The 16934-nt window shown below is 35.2% G+C and overlaps 1 protein-coding gene across 1 annotated transcript; it reads right to left on the reverse strand.

The window, feature by feature from the left end:
• Position 1: 1 nt before the first annotated feature.
• On the reverse strand, positions 2-16934 carry LOC123699502 (ribosome-releasing factor 2, mitochondrial). The gene is made up of 14 exons (XM_045646459.1): positions 16725-16934; positions 15910-16038; positions 15279-15416; positions 14588-14776; positions 13655-14163; positions 13288-13377; positions 10142-10328; positions 8352-8423; positions 8092-8175; positions 6645-6867; positions 6105-6222; positions 5632-5727; positions 3047-3193; positions 2-325 (listed from the first exon to the last, which is right to left on the reverse strand). The coding sequence occupies exons 1-14, from the start codon at positions 16864-16866 to the stop codon at positions 164-166; spliced, it is 2286 nt and encodes a 761-aa protein (XP_045502415.1). The 5' UTR covers positions 16867-16934; the 3' UTR covers positions 2-163.

A 16934-nucleotide genomic window follows, 5' to 3' on the forward strand; every position in this document is an offset into this window, starting at 1 on the left:
CTTACAATAAACTATTTATGTTTCACGCATTGTTTTATTTACACTTTACTTCCTATAAATATAATATTATACTAATGTATAAGACACTATTTGATATTACTAATACGAATCTGAACTTATTTTTAAATCAAGACATTAATAAATAATATTTCTTATAAATTATTCAAAAGCCGGTAACAGATCGTATGGCCTTTTCCTCATCATAGGGCGACATCTCCCGGTGAGAATGGAACTCCATAGTAAAAGTTGCTAGCCCGGAACTGAGCGAACGCAGCGTGGAAGAGTAGCCCAGCAGCTCGGAGAGCGGTGCTAGACAGTCTATCACCTAGGAAAAAAAAAATATATAATATGTATTATATGCAATTTGACCTAAAACTAAGATATTTTTGCCTATTAACATGACGTTCCTATCGACGAGTGACGAATCCGATGCCACAAGTCACATTATTACTGTGCTGTACACGAGCACGATGACGATTTTTTGATTAAAATTGGGATTTAGAAATTAAAGACTTTTTAACGGATTTTAAACGCGATTTATTCATTATTTATTTTCCCGACGCGACGTTTCGAACACTTTAGTTTCAAGTAAGTCTTTAATTTCTAAATGTATAATACTCGCCTAAAATCAAACACTAGAAAATACTAAAATAGGGATATTGACGATGATGACAATTTCGATGATGATGATGTTGACGATGATGACAATGACGATAATGATGATGATGATGATGACGACGAGACCGCTACTCGCCTTGTTAATATGCTGCAACTGCATATTATGCTGTACGCGAGTACGACAACAATTTTTATGATTTTAATAGTGATGGTCATGGTTAAAGTGTTGATGATGATAACAACGTTGTGATGATAGCAAGTGTTGATGATGATAACATTACAACTTATTTTAAAATTATATAATATAATATTTACAGTTGATCATAACACGGATATTTATTTTTCAAACCTAAGCTCGTTCAAAAAGCATATTGTTAAAACTTTAAACAGACGCATAAGTTTCGCTAGTGAAGTTTCGCGTGAGTTTCGCATCGCATAGCGTCCGCTCGCATTCTGTCGGTGAGGACAAATTTTCGCGTCCATGGACAATGATATTATATAGAAGTGATATAGAAATAATATATATATAGACAAGAGGTAGATACGCCACCAACGTGCCAAAATGCAAATTGCCATGGCAACTATTTGTTTATTTATATACTATATTATATAGAAACTAGCTTCCGCCCGCGACTCCGTCCGCGCGGATGTCGGTCTTCGAGTGGATGGTTTATTTCTCCATTTTGAGTAACTCTGACAATGACATATTATAAATATCTATTGGACCCAAATACGGCTAAGCCTATAATAATAAGCAACGTGTGTTCGCGGTTCTACAGAACAACGTCTATGGATAAAACTGAAAAATTAAGATAAATTTTTTTCTACGTATTTTTTCAGGATAAAAAGTATCCTATTTTACGCCCAGGATAATAAGGTATAATTATACCAAGTTACATCGAAATCGAACCGTTAGTCACGTGATGTCTTCAGATACAGACAGACAGACAGACAGACAGACAAAAATTTTTTTAATCACATATTTGGGTTTAGTATCGATCCAGTAACACCCCCAGCTATTTACTTTTTCAATATTTTCAATGTACAGAATTGACCCTTCTACAGATATAATATATAGAAACAAGAGGTAGAAACAAGAGGTACCAAACGTACCAAAATGCCAATTGCCATGGCAACTAACTATTTGTTTATTTTAATAACGTATCTATACATAAAATATCATTGGCCATGGATGCCGAAAATACTGAATTATTTTTGCATTCTATTCGAGATTATCCCGTATTATACGCAATTGGACACGCAGATTATAAAAATACGTACAAAAAAGAGGTAGCATGGAGAAAACTTCAAGAAAAGACTCTGATAGATAAAAAATTTATTGTTTATATTTCATACATTTTATGTTTTTAATTTTCTTTGAAATAATTTACAAATTGTGATCGAACATTAAGCGCTGCTAAGTCTGCCCTATGTCTATTGGCATGCATTGGTACGAATGCTCCTAAAGTGTCCGAAAATTGTTTATTTTTTTTCTTTGCAATAAGTTATGCAAGTATACTGCAGCTTTAACAATTTTAATAGTATTATTCAAATCTGTTTCAAAGGGCCTCAAGAATATTCTAAATTTTTGTGCTAAAATGCCAAACGCACATTTTACTACTACTCGTGCCTCGTGCCCTACTTAATGATTTATTAAATCTTTTTTTATCATTGTCATTCATTGCTGCGTCTCTAGTGAAAGGTCTCATTAGAAAGGTTTCTAATTTAAATCCTCCATCTTCAATGAATACATGTGGTGTAGTCTGTTGGAAACCTGGCAAAGGTTTTGGAGCTGGCAAATTCAGATCCCGTCCACTTTTTAAAAGCTGATGAAGTCTCAAATATTGTAATATCGGAATCTTTACCTTAATTATGATCCTACATTTATTTAAGTAAATTTGTAATGTGGATCAACTATTGCCAATAACACAGTAGAAAATCGTTTTTTATAGCAATAGAACAGTGAGCCGCTGTTAGGTGGACATTTAATAACAATATGCTTGCCGTCAATACTCCCGAGGCAATTAGGAAAACCCCATATTGTTTGAAATGCTTCAGCTATTTCCAACTATGTTTTAGTAGAAGGAACCGGGATGTACTCTGGCTGTAGTATTTTCCAAATTTGTTCGCATACTTGAGTTACTATCTTTGAAACGGTGCATTCACCCAAACGATAAGAAAAAGATATTGTTGTGTATGTGTCACCAGTTGCTAAAAATGACATCGACTGAGATGACATTCTGAAATTACGTCTGCACCTGCAGTCGTCAAAAATGACAATGGCATATCATCGCGAAAAAGTTGCGAAACATTGCTGTGTACTAACGTTTCGCAGATATTTCGCTACGCTGTAGTTTCGCAGAGATTCGCGTTGATGATGATGATGACAATGTTGATGATGATGATGAAGACGACGATGATGGCTCACCTTGTTGGTGTGCCGCAGCTGCACGTGCTGCACGGTGGCGCGGCGCCGCGCGAGGTCGGCCAGCGCACGCGCAGAGTGGCTCTCGGGGCACACCACTTGCAGCAACATCACCGGCTCCAGTAGTGTGCTGCCGCTCAGTTCGAACACCTGATACGAGTCTTGGTTTAATATCACAGAACAGTAAGAACATAATAGAAGTGCGATGTGGGCGTGGCCCACGTGTCACTAGTAAGGTAAGATCACCTAACTCGCTCTCAGTTGTGCGCAGAAAAATATTCGAGTCGGTTGTCAGCTGTCAAACCTTATTTCCATATTTATTCATTATTTAGAGCGTGTTGTTCGGTATTAGAGTGGAAAAATAATAGCAGACGAAATAATATCAGCAATCGAGGCATTTCATACCATCGGTAAGTATTATTTTAATTTATTTTAAATATATTTTACGTTACAACTTCGCTCGTCATAATTTGTCAAAAATTTATAAAAATATTAAGTCAAAATGAACCTTAATCCATAAGAAATAAGTACTAATATAGATTGAACAGCAAACAAGACTTTCTGGAATATTATTGCAATAAACAAACGAATGTTGGATTAGTGATGCATGTGGCGCATATCGACAGTATCGATACTTTAGAAAAGACAAACATTATAAATATTAAATTTTATTCTATTTTTCCTTAGCTTTCATTTGTCCTATTTATTTATAGATTTTCGAAAGAGCCTAATTTAAAAGAGAAATGGATAATAAATGCAACGTGACGAGTTAACTGGATGCCGAACAGCAATAAGCAGTCTAACAAAGGCCACCGATACATCAAACCTACGGAGACGTACTTAGTAGTAATAAACATACTCCAAAATGTGACACATTATCCTATACTCATATAATAGAAAGAAAAAAAAATGCACAAAAATATATTTATTTGTGAATTATCGATAACAAGGCTGACATCCCTTAGAGCATAGCATCAGGTTAATGTCAAGTTAATGTCATTAATTTAGAGTGACACAAATTTCAACCTTATTTCTATGTGTTGAGGTTCAAAGTTATATCTATCGAAAATTAACGCCCTCTGTTGTGGAGTAGCTGAATGTTTTCGAATTTGGAATTTCTGAGCAAAGAGAAACAAAACAGCTAATATACCTAGGGATGTTATACTAAAATAAACCGTAACATAGTGATTTAGGGTACATATTGAAATGCTGAATTTATAACCTTAGTCGGTTTTTACTCAAATTAAGCTGTCCAATCAAAGGCATAGTTTACTTGTAGTGTACTGTATAACTATCGGTTTAAATGTGTGGGTTTGGCGACACTGGTTTTCATACTAATTATGACATTATAGCACTTCTATTATGTTCTTACTGTTCTGTGTTTAATATGCTTTGTATTTATTTATTTATGATACTTTATTGTACAATACCATTAATAAAAAAACATAGATAATTTAACATGGAGAACATGAATATGGTAAGTGCACAATTGGCGGCCTTATTGCTTAAAGCAATCTCTTCCAGGCAACCGTAAATTTGTACCACAGTAAACAGATAGGAACAGTAGCGAAACTCAATAAAAAACGTTCAAAATATAAATTTATAAAGAACTAGCTTTCTGCCCGCGGCTTCGCCCGCATTTTGCAAGAAATACCCGCATAGTTCCCGTTCCCGTGGGATTTCCGGGATGAAACCTATCCTATGATCCGATTAACAAATCCAAGTTACCCTCTATATGTGTGCTAAATTTCACTGTAATCAGTTCAGTAGTATTTGCGTGACAAACACACACACACACACACACACACACACACACACACACACACACACATCCTCACAAATTTTCGCATTTATAATATGTATTAGTAGGATAGAAATAAATTCGATCACGAAGCGGGACTCGAACCCACATCCTTTCACGCCAATCCGGGGCGGACGCCTGACCAACTCGACCACCCGTGATCCCGCCAGAGCGATCGAATTTTTTGTATTCTTTCAGTTTTATGTGTCTAAGGGACACACCGCGCGCCATCTATTGAGATGATTAACAACTATCTCAACCAATACGAAACATTTTTCAATGATTACATGACCTTTTTGTTGAATTTTTTTTTTTTTGGCAATGCCCTAAAACCAAAAATATCAAATTCAACGTTCAAAACAGTTGACTCACATACACAACAGCATTGCGTACGTGTGTTGCTTCTTCCTTTCACTACTGTACGTATACTGTTTACCGTGCTGGTACTTTTGATGTAGATACACCTCGCTCTGAATCGCGCAAAAGAAATGTTTACGCTACAGAGCATATTACATACAACCTCCACTGTGTTCACCCCTGACAGTAATAAACGTCACAAAAATTCACCCAGAGTGGAAATTTGTCGCTTAGCAAATTCTACCTAAATGTATCCAAATATGAATTAATTTTGGTGTAAACTGACCGGTCAACTTCGGTCGTAAAAATTATTGCTTTTAGTGCGTTTTTACACCTTTAAGCTACGTTTATAAGCTTGATAACTAAATACTAATATGCTACTCATGTTAAACAAATTACTACTATGTACTTTTCTAAATAAATAACATACCTTTCTCAAACACTGAACGGTAGCGGCTGTGACGGTGGTGTCCGAGGTCCCTTTTCCCACTTCTAGCCAGTGAAGAGTCGCTTGGACATCTACTACCTGTATTATGTTATAAAATTTAATTAAGTTCTCATGATCAGGCACAAGCCCATTTGCTCACTCTAATATAAAAAAGTGTATGTGTCGAGCACACGTGTCAGAAGTGAAATATCATTGGTAAGATTCACAGATACCTAAATCGTCGCCTTACTCCATGACGTGACGGTATTGCCATGACGCAACTTACACTTCAATAATTCCTCTGATAAAATTTCTGGGTTAGATGTCGTAGGAAATTATGTTTTATTTTAAATACACAATACTGTACGGTGTTTGGAAAAAGCTAAAACAATTTGTATTAAGAAGATTTAAGGAGAGAAGTGAGTGAAGGAAAATTAAGAGAATAAAAAGTAATTAACAAATGGCCAAGTACGTACCGGACAGCCAAGTTTAGGTCCGTGTAATACAGCCGATTGCACACCGCGGAGGATCGCCTGTTCGATGCGCGGCGAGATGTGCGACAGATTCGCTGCACTCTCTGCTGTTTTATCGAATCTGAGGGTAGATGATAATTTTATATTAGATTGAGAAATACACAGAGATTTTAAGATTTCCTACTGTTACGGAAATAGCTTACGTTTACTGAGTTAATTGTGGCATTATATTACTTTTCTTTATAGAAAAATGACGTTTGAATTATTTTGACATTTGTATGGCCCGACCTGTTTTAATCGTTTTATTATATTGTTTTTACTTACTATGCAAAATTCCGAAATTTGCACAAGTATTGCTGCATTTTATGTTTGCAAGTATATTTTGCAGTTTATTACTTTTCTTTATAAAAAAATTCACATTTGTATGGCCTGTTTTGATTTAATCTTTTTTTTTTTTGTTAAAAAAACACATTACAATGGCACTAAAGACGCAGAAACGTATTATAAAGTGTCCTGACAAGACAAAACAATGCTATTTCTCACCTCAAAATCTTATTCTGCGGCACTCCAACAACTTTCTTCGCGGACATGGTCACTTTGACCATCTGTCTCGAGCTGCCAATCTTCCTATCCACGTTAAATGTGAACTTGGCTGAACCAATCAGCGCCTCTTTGTACGCAATTTGCGGTGGACCGAGTTCTACTTCGATCTTGTACTCGCGGATTATACGCTCTTTTATTATCTCCAAGTGTAATTCGCCCATACCTGGAATACATCCAGTATTAAAAGGGGGTAAGGAAAAGGTGTTCCTTCAAATTAATTCAATAACTTAAAATAGAGGTTAGGTTACCTGTCAAATAAAGGAAGGCTGTCAAATTAGGTTGTGACTAAATTTAACATCAATATTTTTTAATACATAACTGGCATTGCCAGATTTTCAACACCCTGCTGGTGCTTTTATAAAAGCTAGATTATAATGTTACATAAATAGATTTAACCCATTTTTTTTATCTGCATTCTAAAAAATATCAGCCGTTCAACACTGTGAGAGGCTTTTAAATTGAACGATGACTTTTATTTCCTACTAGCTTCCACCCACGACTTTGTACGTGCATTCCCGTTTTGAAAGAAAGAAAGAAAGAAAGAAAATAAATTTATTGCCAAAAAAAACACAGCCAAACACATTATAAAATTTATCTTACAATTAGGCAAACGGATACAGCCTCAGCAAAATGCTGCACAAAAGCAGCGCTGATTTTCAGGCTGTACCGGCGATTGCGGTTCGTCTTAGTATTAAAAAAGAATTAAGTCTAGGTACTTAAAATAAATATATACATAAGGAAGTATATAAATATTAATAATAAAAAAATAAATGCATATAATTTATATTACGGCAGAAACATATAAATAAGAATAATATAATACCAAATATAATAGGAATATAAAATAATGAAATAGGTATATGAAAAGGCATATAATGTGTCATATATACATATACAATAAATCCCAGGAAAGTCAAAACAGTACAACATGTGATACGATATGGAAGCCAAGGTTATATAGGTATATCATCACGCCAAGATCAACAGAAAGGTAGCTATTGGGTTGCAGCACGCCAGTCTTCAACTTGCTTCTTTAACAAAGTCTCTTTTAATTTCCTTTTAAATGTTAAGAAGGAGATATCCTGTTTCAATTTTAAAGGTGGCGGTAAGTCAGTAAGTTTTTACCCGTTCCCGCAAGAATTTCGGGAAATCCTTTCGTAGGGGATGCCTACGTCCTAACATCTACCTGCATGCCAAATTTCAGCCCGATACGTCCAGCGGTTTGGGCTGTGCGTATATACATAATATATGTAATGCGAAGAATCGAATCAACACACCCAGAACCTTGTTCCTTATCACACGTAACGCAAAACTAGACTCTTCTTTCAGCAACTTATAAGGATATACCAAAACAGACTTTTCACTATAGGACCTGAAATCTACCTACCAGCCAACACCAATTGCCCAGTCTCCTCATCACTGGTAACCCTCAGACTGGGGTCCTCTCTCTGCAGTTCAGCAAGTGCTGTATCTAATGCTGTTTGATAAGCAGCTATTTGACCAAAAGATCTGTTAATTGCTAAAGTAGGCACCCCACTATAAGACCTGGAATTTTTTACCCACCAGCCAACACCAATTGCCCAGTCTCCTCATCACTGGTAACCCTCAGACTGGGGTCCTCTCTCTGCAGCTCAGCAAGTGCAGTATCTAATGCCGTTTGATAAGCAGCGCTCGGTGGTTCTATTGAACAGAGGAATACTGGCTCTGGGATTGTTGTACCTGTAAATTGGTAGAAAATTTATTTTGCTGTCCAATAAACAACATATTTTAAACTATAGGCTATTGGACAAGATTTAAAAATCATTTAAGTTTATGTAGTAGTGAGTATAGAACCAAAAAATATTGTTTTCTTGCCTCCGTGTAATCTATACATATAATAAATCTGTAGAAGGGTCAATTCTGTACATTGAAAATATTGAAAAAATAAATAGCAGGGGGTGTTACTGGATCGATACCAAACCCAAATATACAGGGTTAGTTTTCAATGAACGGCCAAATTTTCAGAAATGGTTCAGAATCGATAACATTTTAGATCTAATGAAAAAAAAATCCTTTTTTTTTAAATTAGATTTCATTCCTCTCCGCCACTAAAAAGCGAACGTGTGGACATTACAAAAGCACAATTCAGTTCAACAACCTAGATAGGTAGAAGTTAGCACACACATAAATTTGGCGATGCGCGCACGCACACAAGTGCATTGATTATCGCGTGTTTACGATTTAAGAAATTTTTAAGACATTTTCAAATGAATGCTATTATTTTTATTTTATTTTATTCGATAATAATGTTTCAAATGTACCTTCGGTTAAATATCTAGATCTTAATTTTAAATTTTGGCCGGTCATTGAAAACTAACCCTGTATGATTAAAAAAAAATTTTGTCTGTCTGTCTGTCTGTATGTGAAGACATAACGTGAAAACTAACGGTTCGATTTCAATTAAACTTTGTATACAAGATTATTATCCTGGGCGTAAAATAGGATACTTTTTATCCTGGAAAAGTACGTAGAAAAAAAAAATTAAATTAATTTTTCAGTTTTATCCATAGACGTTGTTTTGTAGAACCGCGAACACACGTTGCGTATTATTATAGGACAAAACGTATTTGGGAATTGGGTCCAATAGATATTTATAAGATGTCATTGTAAGAGTTACTCAGAATGGAGAAATAAACCATCCACGCGAAGACCGACATCCGCGCGGACGGAGTCGCGGGCGGAAGCTAGTCTATACATATATTATTAATGCGAAAGTAACTCTGTCTGTCTGTCTGTTACTCAATCACGCCTAAACTACTGAACCAATTTGCATGAAATTTGGTATGGAGATATTTTGATATCCGAGAAAGGACATAGGCTACCTTTTATTGTGAAATATGTACCACGGGCGAAGCCGGGGCGGACCTCAAGTCTACTATATAAAAATATTAAAATTATTAATAATATAAAAATATTATAATTTTCTCAACTGTATATTGTGATTGAGTGAAAATTATTGTAAAAAAAAATAGAAAACTGACCTTATGCTACATTGTATTATTTCAAAATATCAATTTTTAGTTTAATTTTAAATCAGAAGTTTAATTCAATGCACTTTACAATACATATTCAAATCGATCAAATATTCATGTAAACTTGAATAGATATCACAAGAGAAATGTATGTTGAAATGTATGTATGTAATGAAAGAGAGTGAAGATGAAATGTATGTATGTAATGAAAGAGAGTGAAGATGAAATGTATGTATGTAATGTAAGAGAGTGATAATTTTTTTGAAGTGAAATTTCTTAAGGCACTTTGAGAGTAAAATTTCAAAGAAAATACCGTCACGTCATGGAGTAATGCGACAATTTTGGTATCAATGAATCTTGCCAAAGCAGTTTCACTTCTGACACGCGTTCTCGGTACACACGCTCATTATTTATTCTAAAACTCACCGATTCCCAGCAACGCGTCGGCCATTTCATCAGTACTAGGCTCTTCTATCGCCTGCAAGCGCTGCTTAGCACTTGGCATCATTAATTGTTCAGCCGTTTTCGGATCTTTTAGCACTTCCCGAAGTCTAGACTTGGCCCGACTTGCCGCCGCGTTGGTTGATGTTATTAGATCACCTGTCATTGTTACCTATATCATTTTATATTGTTAATATTTGTGTTGTCTGATATTTTTTTATTAATAAAATGTTCTGTATCAATATAAGAAAAATATAAGTTGACATTATCAACGTACAGTCGTACAGTCACAATCACACTCGAAAATTGTCTGAAGCAAATCTCTGCCTACGCGTATATTAGAGAGACGCGGCAGAGTTTTATAATGACTGATACAATGGACTTTGATCATTGCTGCCACGAAATAAGGTGTTAATTTCAATTAATATTTTATATAATGCGGCTCGAATATTTTTTTAACGATTATGAGTCGTATTTATTATCAGTCGAATAGTTTTACATAATAGTACTAGTAGCCAATGGTTCACATAAATGATTTAAAAATGAATAAATGAAGTACATATGTATATGTAATGTTTTTTGTTACTGTTCCACAGATCAATCTTCGAAACATAAACTGTCTTCATTATCCATTTAAAACTAAATAGTATAATAACTTTATTAGTTATGGATTATTTTTCTTCATACATATAATCTATACACATACATATTCTGTACATTGAAAATATTGAAAAAATAAATAGCAGGGGGTGTTACTGGATCGATACCAAGCCCAAATATGTGATTAAAAAAAATTTTGTCTGTCTGTCTGTCTGTATGTTTGAAAAATGAAAAATGAAAAAGCTTTATTGCCACAAAAACTTAGGCTATCTTAACTTAAAGTAACACATATTAGGCAATCGGAACAGACTCAGCCATGCTGTGGGCTTACACCCGAACAGCGCTGATTTTCAGTCTGCCCGCGTATTTTCCGAGGTCCTACAATCTACATTTATATAAATACTAATAATACAATTAAATCTTTAACTGTTCCTATCAATATAAATAAAAAATCATAAATACAACTAAATATTGTGTTCATATATGCATATAAATATTATAAAATAAACAATATTAATATACTTACATAGATATATAAATAATTTCGATAGACAGGTGGACACATATAATATATATATATATATAAAATAAATATATATTATGTATATGGATGGGAATATTTGTACAGTCCCCGGCACGTAACTTGGCAAGAGTCGTTAGATGCGCAGAAGTCGTTCTTTAGGTCTCTTTGGTGGTCAAGCGGGACGCGGGGTATAACGTAGCGCCGATCACGACTCGCTATTGGTGCGTCTGTCGACCCTTGCCTCCCGCACCGCGTCTTCGTTCCGTTCGCTCCCGATAAACACTTGCGTGCACGAAAGTAGTACCCTTTGTTTCTACTCCTTCCACCAGCTCAGGTGGTAGTTCTAGTTTGATGCCAGGTGTATCAGTATTATTAACCGATAGTGACGACGAGAACTTATAATTTTTAATAATAATATTTTTTTTACTGAATAAAAAAATGCATATTATGTTTTATTTATAACACCTATATTATTATTTATTCACAATAAATGTCACGAATTCCTCCGCTTTGTTTAACTACAAGATTAAAAATAAATGATGGCAATAACCATAATAACAATCAATAAAAGTAACCAGTTTTTTATTCCACTAAGTGTAGGATGCGCGAACTTGCCCCCACTACGCCAAAACCTTGCCAACTTACGTGCCGGGGACTGTAGCCAAAAGTTTTGTTTTACTTGAGTGTTGACTCTGTTGCCTGTTTGTTCAAGAGTATCCTTTTGTATTTAGACTTGAATGATACATATGACATACTAAGCTTTAAGGGTGGTGGAAGGTCGTTCCAGATCTTTGAAGCAGAATACTTGAATCCACCCTTAAAACCTGACGTATGGTGTTTCGGTATGACTAAGGCATTGTTGCTTCTACCTCGTGTATTTTTCGTATGGTACTCTTGAGTCCATGTTAGTTTTTTATAGAGGTAGACAGGAATCCCAGTGTGCACCAGCCTATGTACCAGACCTGCTAAATGTAACTGTCTACGACCTGCCATCTTGAGGATTTTCTGGCTATTCAGGTAAGGTGTGACATGCGCACGCTTTGGTATGGCGAAACAGAAACGAGCGCATGCGTTCTGAACTCGCTGAATTGCTCGCTCGGTTTTGGCGTACAGGCGGGGGCCATAAACGGTATCGCAGTAGTTAAGATGCGACAAAACTAATGATTCTGTCAGCATTACTCTGACGCTCTCTGATAGATCCTGCCTTAGACCATACAGTACTTTCAGTCTGTAGAAGGCATTTCTGATTGTGATGCTTATGTGATCCTCATATTTAAGCTGCCCATCCAAGATCAAGCCGAGATTCCTAACCTTATCCACTCCAACTAATGGTGCATTATTAATTTTTATATTAAAATTACGGTTTTTTATTATTTGAATTTGATTTTTTGTCCCTAGGATTATGTATTTAGATTTGGACGCGTTAAGTACCAGGGCGTTTTGTTTAGACCATAACGACACTCGTTCCAAATCCTCGTTAATGTGGCGTTCAGTGTCTGTAGAATTCTTTGGATCTATAGGATAATATAGCTGTGTATCGTCGGCATATAAGTGTACCTTACCATGTGTAATGTGTTTTATGAGATCGGCAGTAAACAAGGTGAACAAAACCGGGCTGAGTATAGAGCCCTGAGGACAACCACGCGGAGTCGGTTCTGTTCTCGAGTATTTCAACCTACCCTCATTTTCGGTAACGACAAACTGCTTCCTATCCGACAAATATGATTTGAACCAGCCACAAGAATTTTCATTGACACCATAATATTTTAATTTAGCTAACAAAAGTTCTTTATCGATGGAATCATGTTCAGGCATCACGTGAAAACTAACGGTTCGATTTCGATGAAACTTGGTATAATTATACCTTATTATCCTGGGCATAAAATAGGACACTTTTTATCCCGGAAAAATACGTAGAAAAAAAAATCTTAATTTTTCTTAATTTTTCCGCGCGGACGGAGTCGCGGGCGGAAGCTAGTTATAAATATTTGTAATAAGAACTCCTTACCTTAAGAGAACTGACCACGGCGATATTGCCAGCTGTTACTTTATCCACTGGCTTATATTCATCAGCTAGAGCCACGTACAAGGAACCTGTCTGAAATAATATAAAAATTATATATGTATATACTTAATGGTTAATGATTTGTTGGGAAAGCGTCTTAAGGCGTGGTAAGTCTATCGATGGGTCGCTCATTACTTTGTAAGTAGTTTGCAAGTAGTAAACCAATGAAATATCACCAATAGCGTAGAGAATACTTTGAGTTGAATTCATGAAGTATCAAAAGTTAAAAAAAAATGCTAACAGAAAAACACAGCTAAAGCTCAGAAAAACCACCTAAAATACTTATTTATCCGCAAATAAAATGTCTTACCTGTTCACTCGTATCCCTGGCAATATTATACACCTTCTGCCCCTTACTGAACTCGCCGCTATACAGCCTCAGGAAGGTCAGTACACCCCTTTGATCATCATGCTGCACTTTAAATGCTCTAGCGCTCAAATCCCCGCCAAAAAACTTCTGCAGTTTACTCCCTTCGTTTGGATGCGGCAAAAAAGATATAATACCATCCATCAATGTTTGAACACCAATATTTTTATATGAACTGCCGCACATTACTGGATATGCCTTCATGTTTATGGCACATCTACGAACTGCATTTAGTATATCCTTGGTTTCGAGGTTATCCAGCGATTCCTGTTGGATTATTGTCTCTGCCAACTCATCGTCTAGAGAGGAGATCGTGTCTACGAGTTGTCTATGGTCGCTGAGTGCAAGTTCCCATTTCTTTCCGTCCGCTTCTGTGAGTTTTCGTCGAGTCAAGTTCTGCCCTCTACCAGATGTCCATATTATTTCTTGTAGCGATATTAAGTCTATCAGACCTATAAATTATAATAAATTTTATTTGGGTCAGTTTTGTGTTGCAACAGGAGAATTTTCATTTATTGAATAATACATCTGCTACGGTTTTAAATGTAAAAAAAAAACTACAAACACATTTTGACAAAATTTTGTCAAAAAAAAAAAAACAAAATCAAGTTTATTAGCATAACTTTAAGGTGTATTCACAAAACGTATCCAAAGCATGAATTTTTGTGACCTAAGTTATCTATAAGGTACATACACAATGTAAATTAGCTCTTATTCAAATTGAATAAAGTCGAGTTTACAATGCAACATGCGTTTTGGACGTCTTTTGTCCCTGATTGTGTATCTTATTATTAATCATCTAAATTGTTCCAATATCAATAATACTTTAGGAATGAAACAAGAACATTATTATGAAGAAAATAAACTATCACTCACCAATAAGCCTGCCCTCATGCACCACCGGAGATTGCAGCATCAGAGGAATGACCCTCAGTTTATCACAAATGGATCTCTCGCAGGCTTTCACATCTGCGTCCAATCGATCCATCTTATTGAGATAGATGAGTCGAGGGACGCGGTGACCGTTTGCTTGACGCCATACTGTTAATGTTTGCGCTTCTACACCTAGTGGGAAATGTATTTTTAAATGGAAGTATAATTGTTTTTTTTGGTGGGTAGTTTCTGCATAGTATATCTGAACTTTTGAAAGCTCGTACATATTATTAAATCTTCAATTTTCTTGGGTACAGGATAAAATGCATTCATTATCTAAATATAAATCTATGTTCTACAGTTCAAATCCAACCATAATATTCATTATTTTATGAGACATTGAATTTACAATGAATGCACAAACAAGCTGAAGAGCAATTGCAGAAGTTGTCACTTCAAGTTTCACATTAAATTATGTTGCAGAAATGGAACTATTACCTGAATGAAAACATTATTTCAACAATATATAAATTCGATTTTTGAGCTATTGCACAGCTTCTATCGCGGGCCTTGAGCGCGGGGACCGAATCGAGAAATTCCGTAACGAAAAAACCTCACGCTCCCCACTCCGACGGGCGGAGGTGTGGCTTGAAGGTTGGCTTGTTTTTTTAACTATTAGTATTAAACTACTTACCTGCAGAAGCATCTAAAACGACGACAGCTCCATCCAGCACTGCTAAGCTCTGTTCCACCTCCATGGTAAAATCTATGTGTCCTGGGGTGTCAATTAAGTTGATCTGATAGCCATTCCAGGGGAAAGATACAGCGGCAGCTGTAATTAGTAAAGTAGTGAAGTTTTTTACACAATCCACAATGTGAACAAATTTGAAGTAATAATTTTATCTTTAAAAAATTAAAGGAAACTAATGTAGTAACTAATACAAAGTTCAGGTCAGTATTTTCAAGAATCAACCTTTAAAAAAACAATCTTTTCCCTTTAGGCTTGCTATAAAAGTGGCACTCAAAAACATAATACTCACAACTGCATGAGTATACCTTTACTTTACCTACGCAATAAAATCCGTTATAGAATATTATTTTATTATTATACCAGAGAACTAACATAAAGATTAGGTATGGCTTCAGAAACAGATGTTTCACATTGATTTCTAAATATATTATTAATTATTTTGGCTTAATAAAACATAGTTGGTAAGGTGGTAAATATTAAAAAATGTTATGACAATTCAAAAGTGCTTATTTATTAGAAGTTTAAACGAATAAATAAATGTTTGTGTTTGAGTATAGAATTAAAGAAAACTTACAGGTAATAGTAATTCCCCTCTGCCTCTCCTGTTCCATATAATCAGTCACAGTATTGCCGTGGTGCACCTCCCCCATTGTTCTGATGGTGCCAGAGTAAAACAGCATCCTTTCTGTTGTTGTTGTTTTGCCTAAAAAGATTTTATTACTAGCATGAGTCATTGATTTAATTTAGTATTTGAGATTTTCAAAATAAAAAGATTAATGTACCCCCACTGCACTAGTCATCATTAGATTTTCTACTGTAATCTATTCTTATAAATATAATAAAGCTTTTTTTGTTTGAACATGCTAGATTTGAAAAATTCTTTCGGTGTTAGATAGCCCATTTATTGAGGAAGGCCATATATATCATCACGCTAAGACCAACAGGAGCAGAGCAATGCGGGTGAAACCGCGGAGCACAGCTAGTGCAGTATATTGTAGTATTGGGTAGTATAGGAATTGTAAAAGAAAGCAAATCAAATAAGATACTTCAGCTTAAAGGAACTTAACGTTAATAACCAACAATAAGTTGCATAATACAGTATAAGATTTAAGTAATTTTTCTAGCAACAGTATAGTAAAAAACAGCTAAAGTAATCAGAAGAAATTACAAATTTCATTCAAAGTAATGAGCTTATACTTATTTATCAAACTTTAAAATTTAAATGACTTGTGAGACATTCAGTGCACAAAAAATTCAGCATTTTGAACTTGATTTTATCAAATTAATTTATTATGTACCCAGAAAATATTGTTGTGTTTTAAAGTTTGGAAAATAAATACAATAATTATGTATAAAATATTATGGTAAAGATTTAAGTATTCTTATAACCTGCATCAATGTGGGCTAAAACTCCTATATTTCTTATTTTTGCTATTCCATTTTGATCCGCACCCAGCTTGCTACAAAAGGCGCGTATTTGTCCATATTTTATTAGTTTTCTGTAATAATTAATAAGGCAATATGTCCTCATTTTTATTAGCCTGAAAATTAAATGTTTTCCATGTATTATTTCGGCTTTTTGAACCACTTTTGAACCAA

The sequence above is a fragment of the Colias croceus genome, chromosome 18, assembly GCF_905220415.1.
Source record: "Colias croceus chromosome 18, ilColCroc2.1".
Lineage (NCBI taxonomy): Eukaryota > Metazoa > Arthropoda > Insecta > Lepidoptera > Pieridae > Colias > Colias croceus.

Bases quoted from the DNA above. Each gene is read 5' to 3' on its own strand.
- LOC123699502 (XM_045646459.1), bottom strand. From the start codon at position 16,866: ATGAGGACATATTGCCTTATTAATTATTACAGAAAACTAATAAAATAT. The intron at 14,164-14,587 runs GTGAGTGATAGT...TATAATTTATAG, and splicing joins GCATGAGGGCAGGCTTATTG to GTCTGATAGACTTAATATCG. The intron at 10,329-13,287 runs GTAAGGAGTTCT...AAAATGATATAG, and splicing joins CCGTGGTCAGTTCTCTTAAG to GTAACAATGACAGGTGATCT.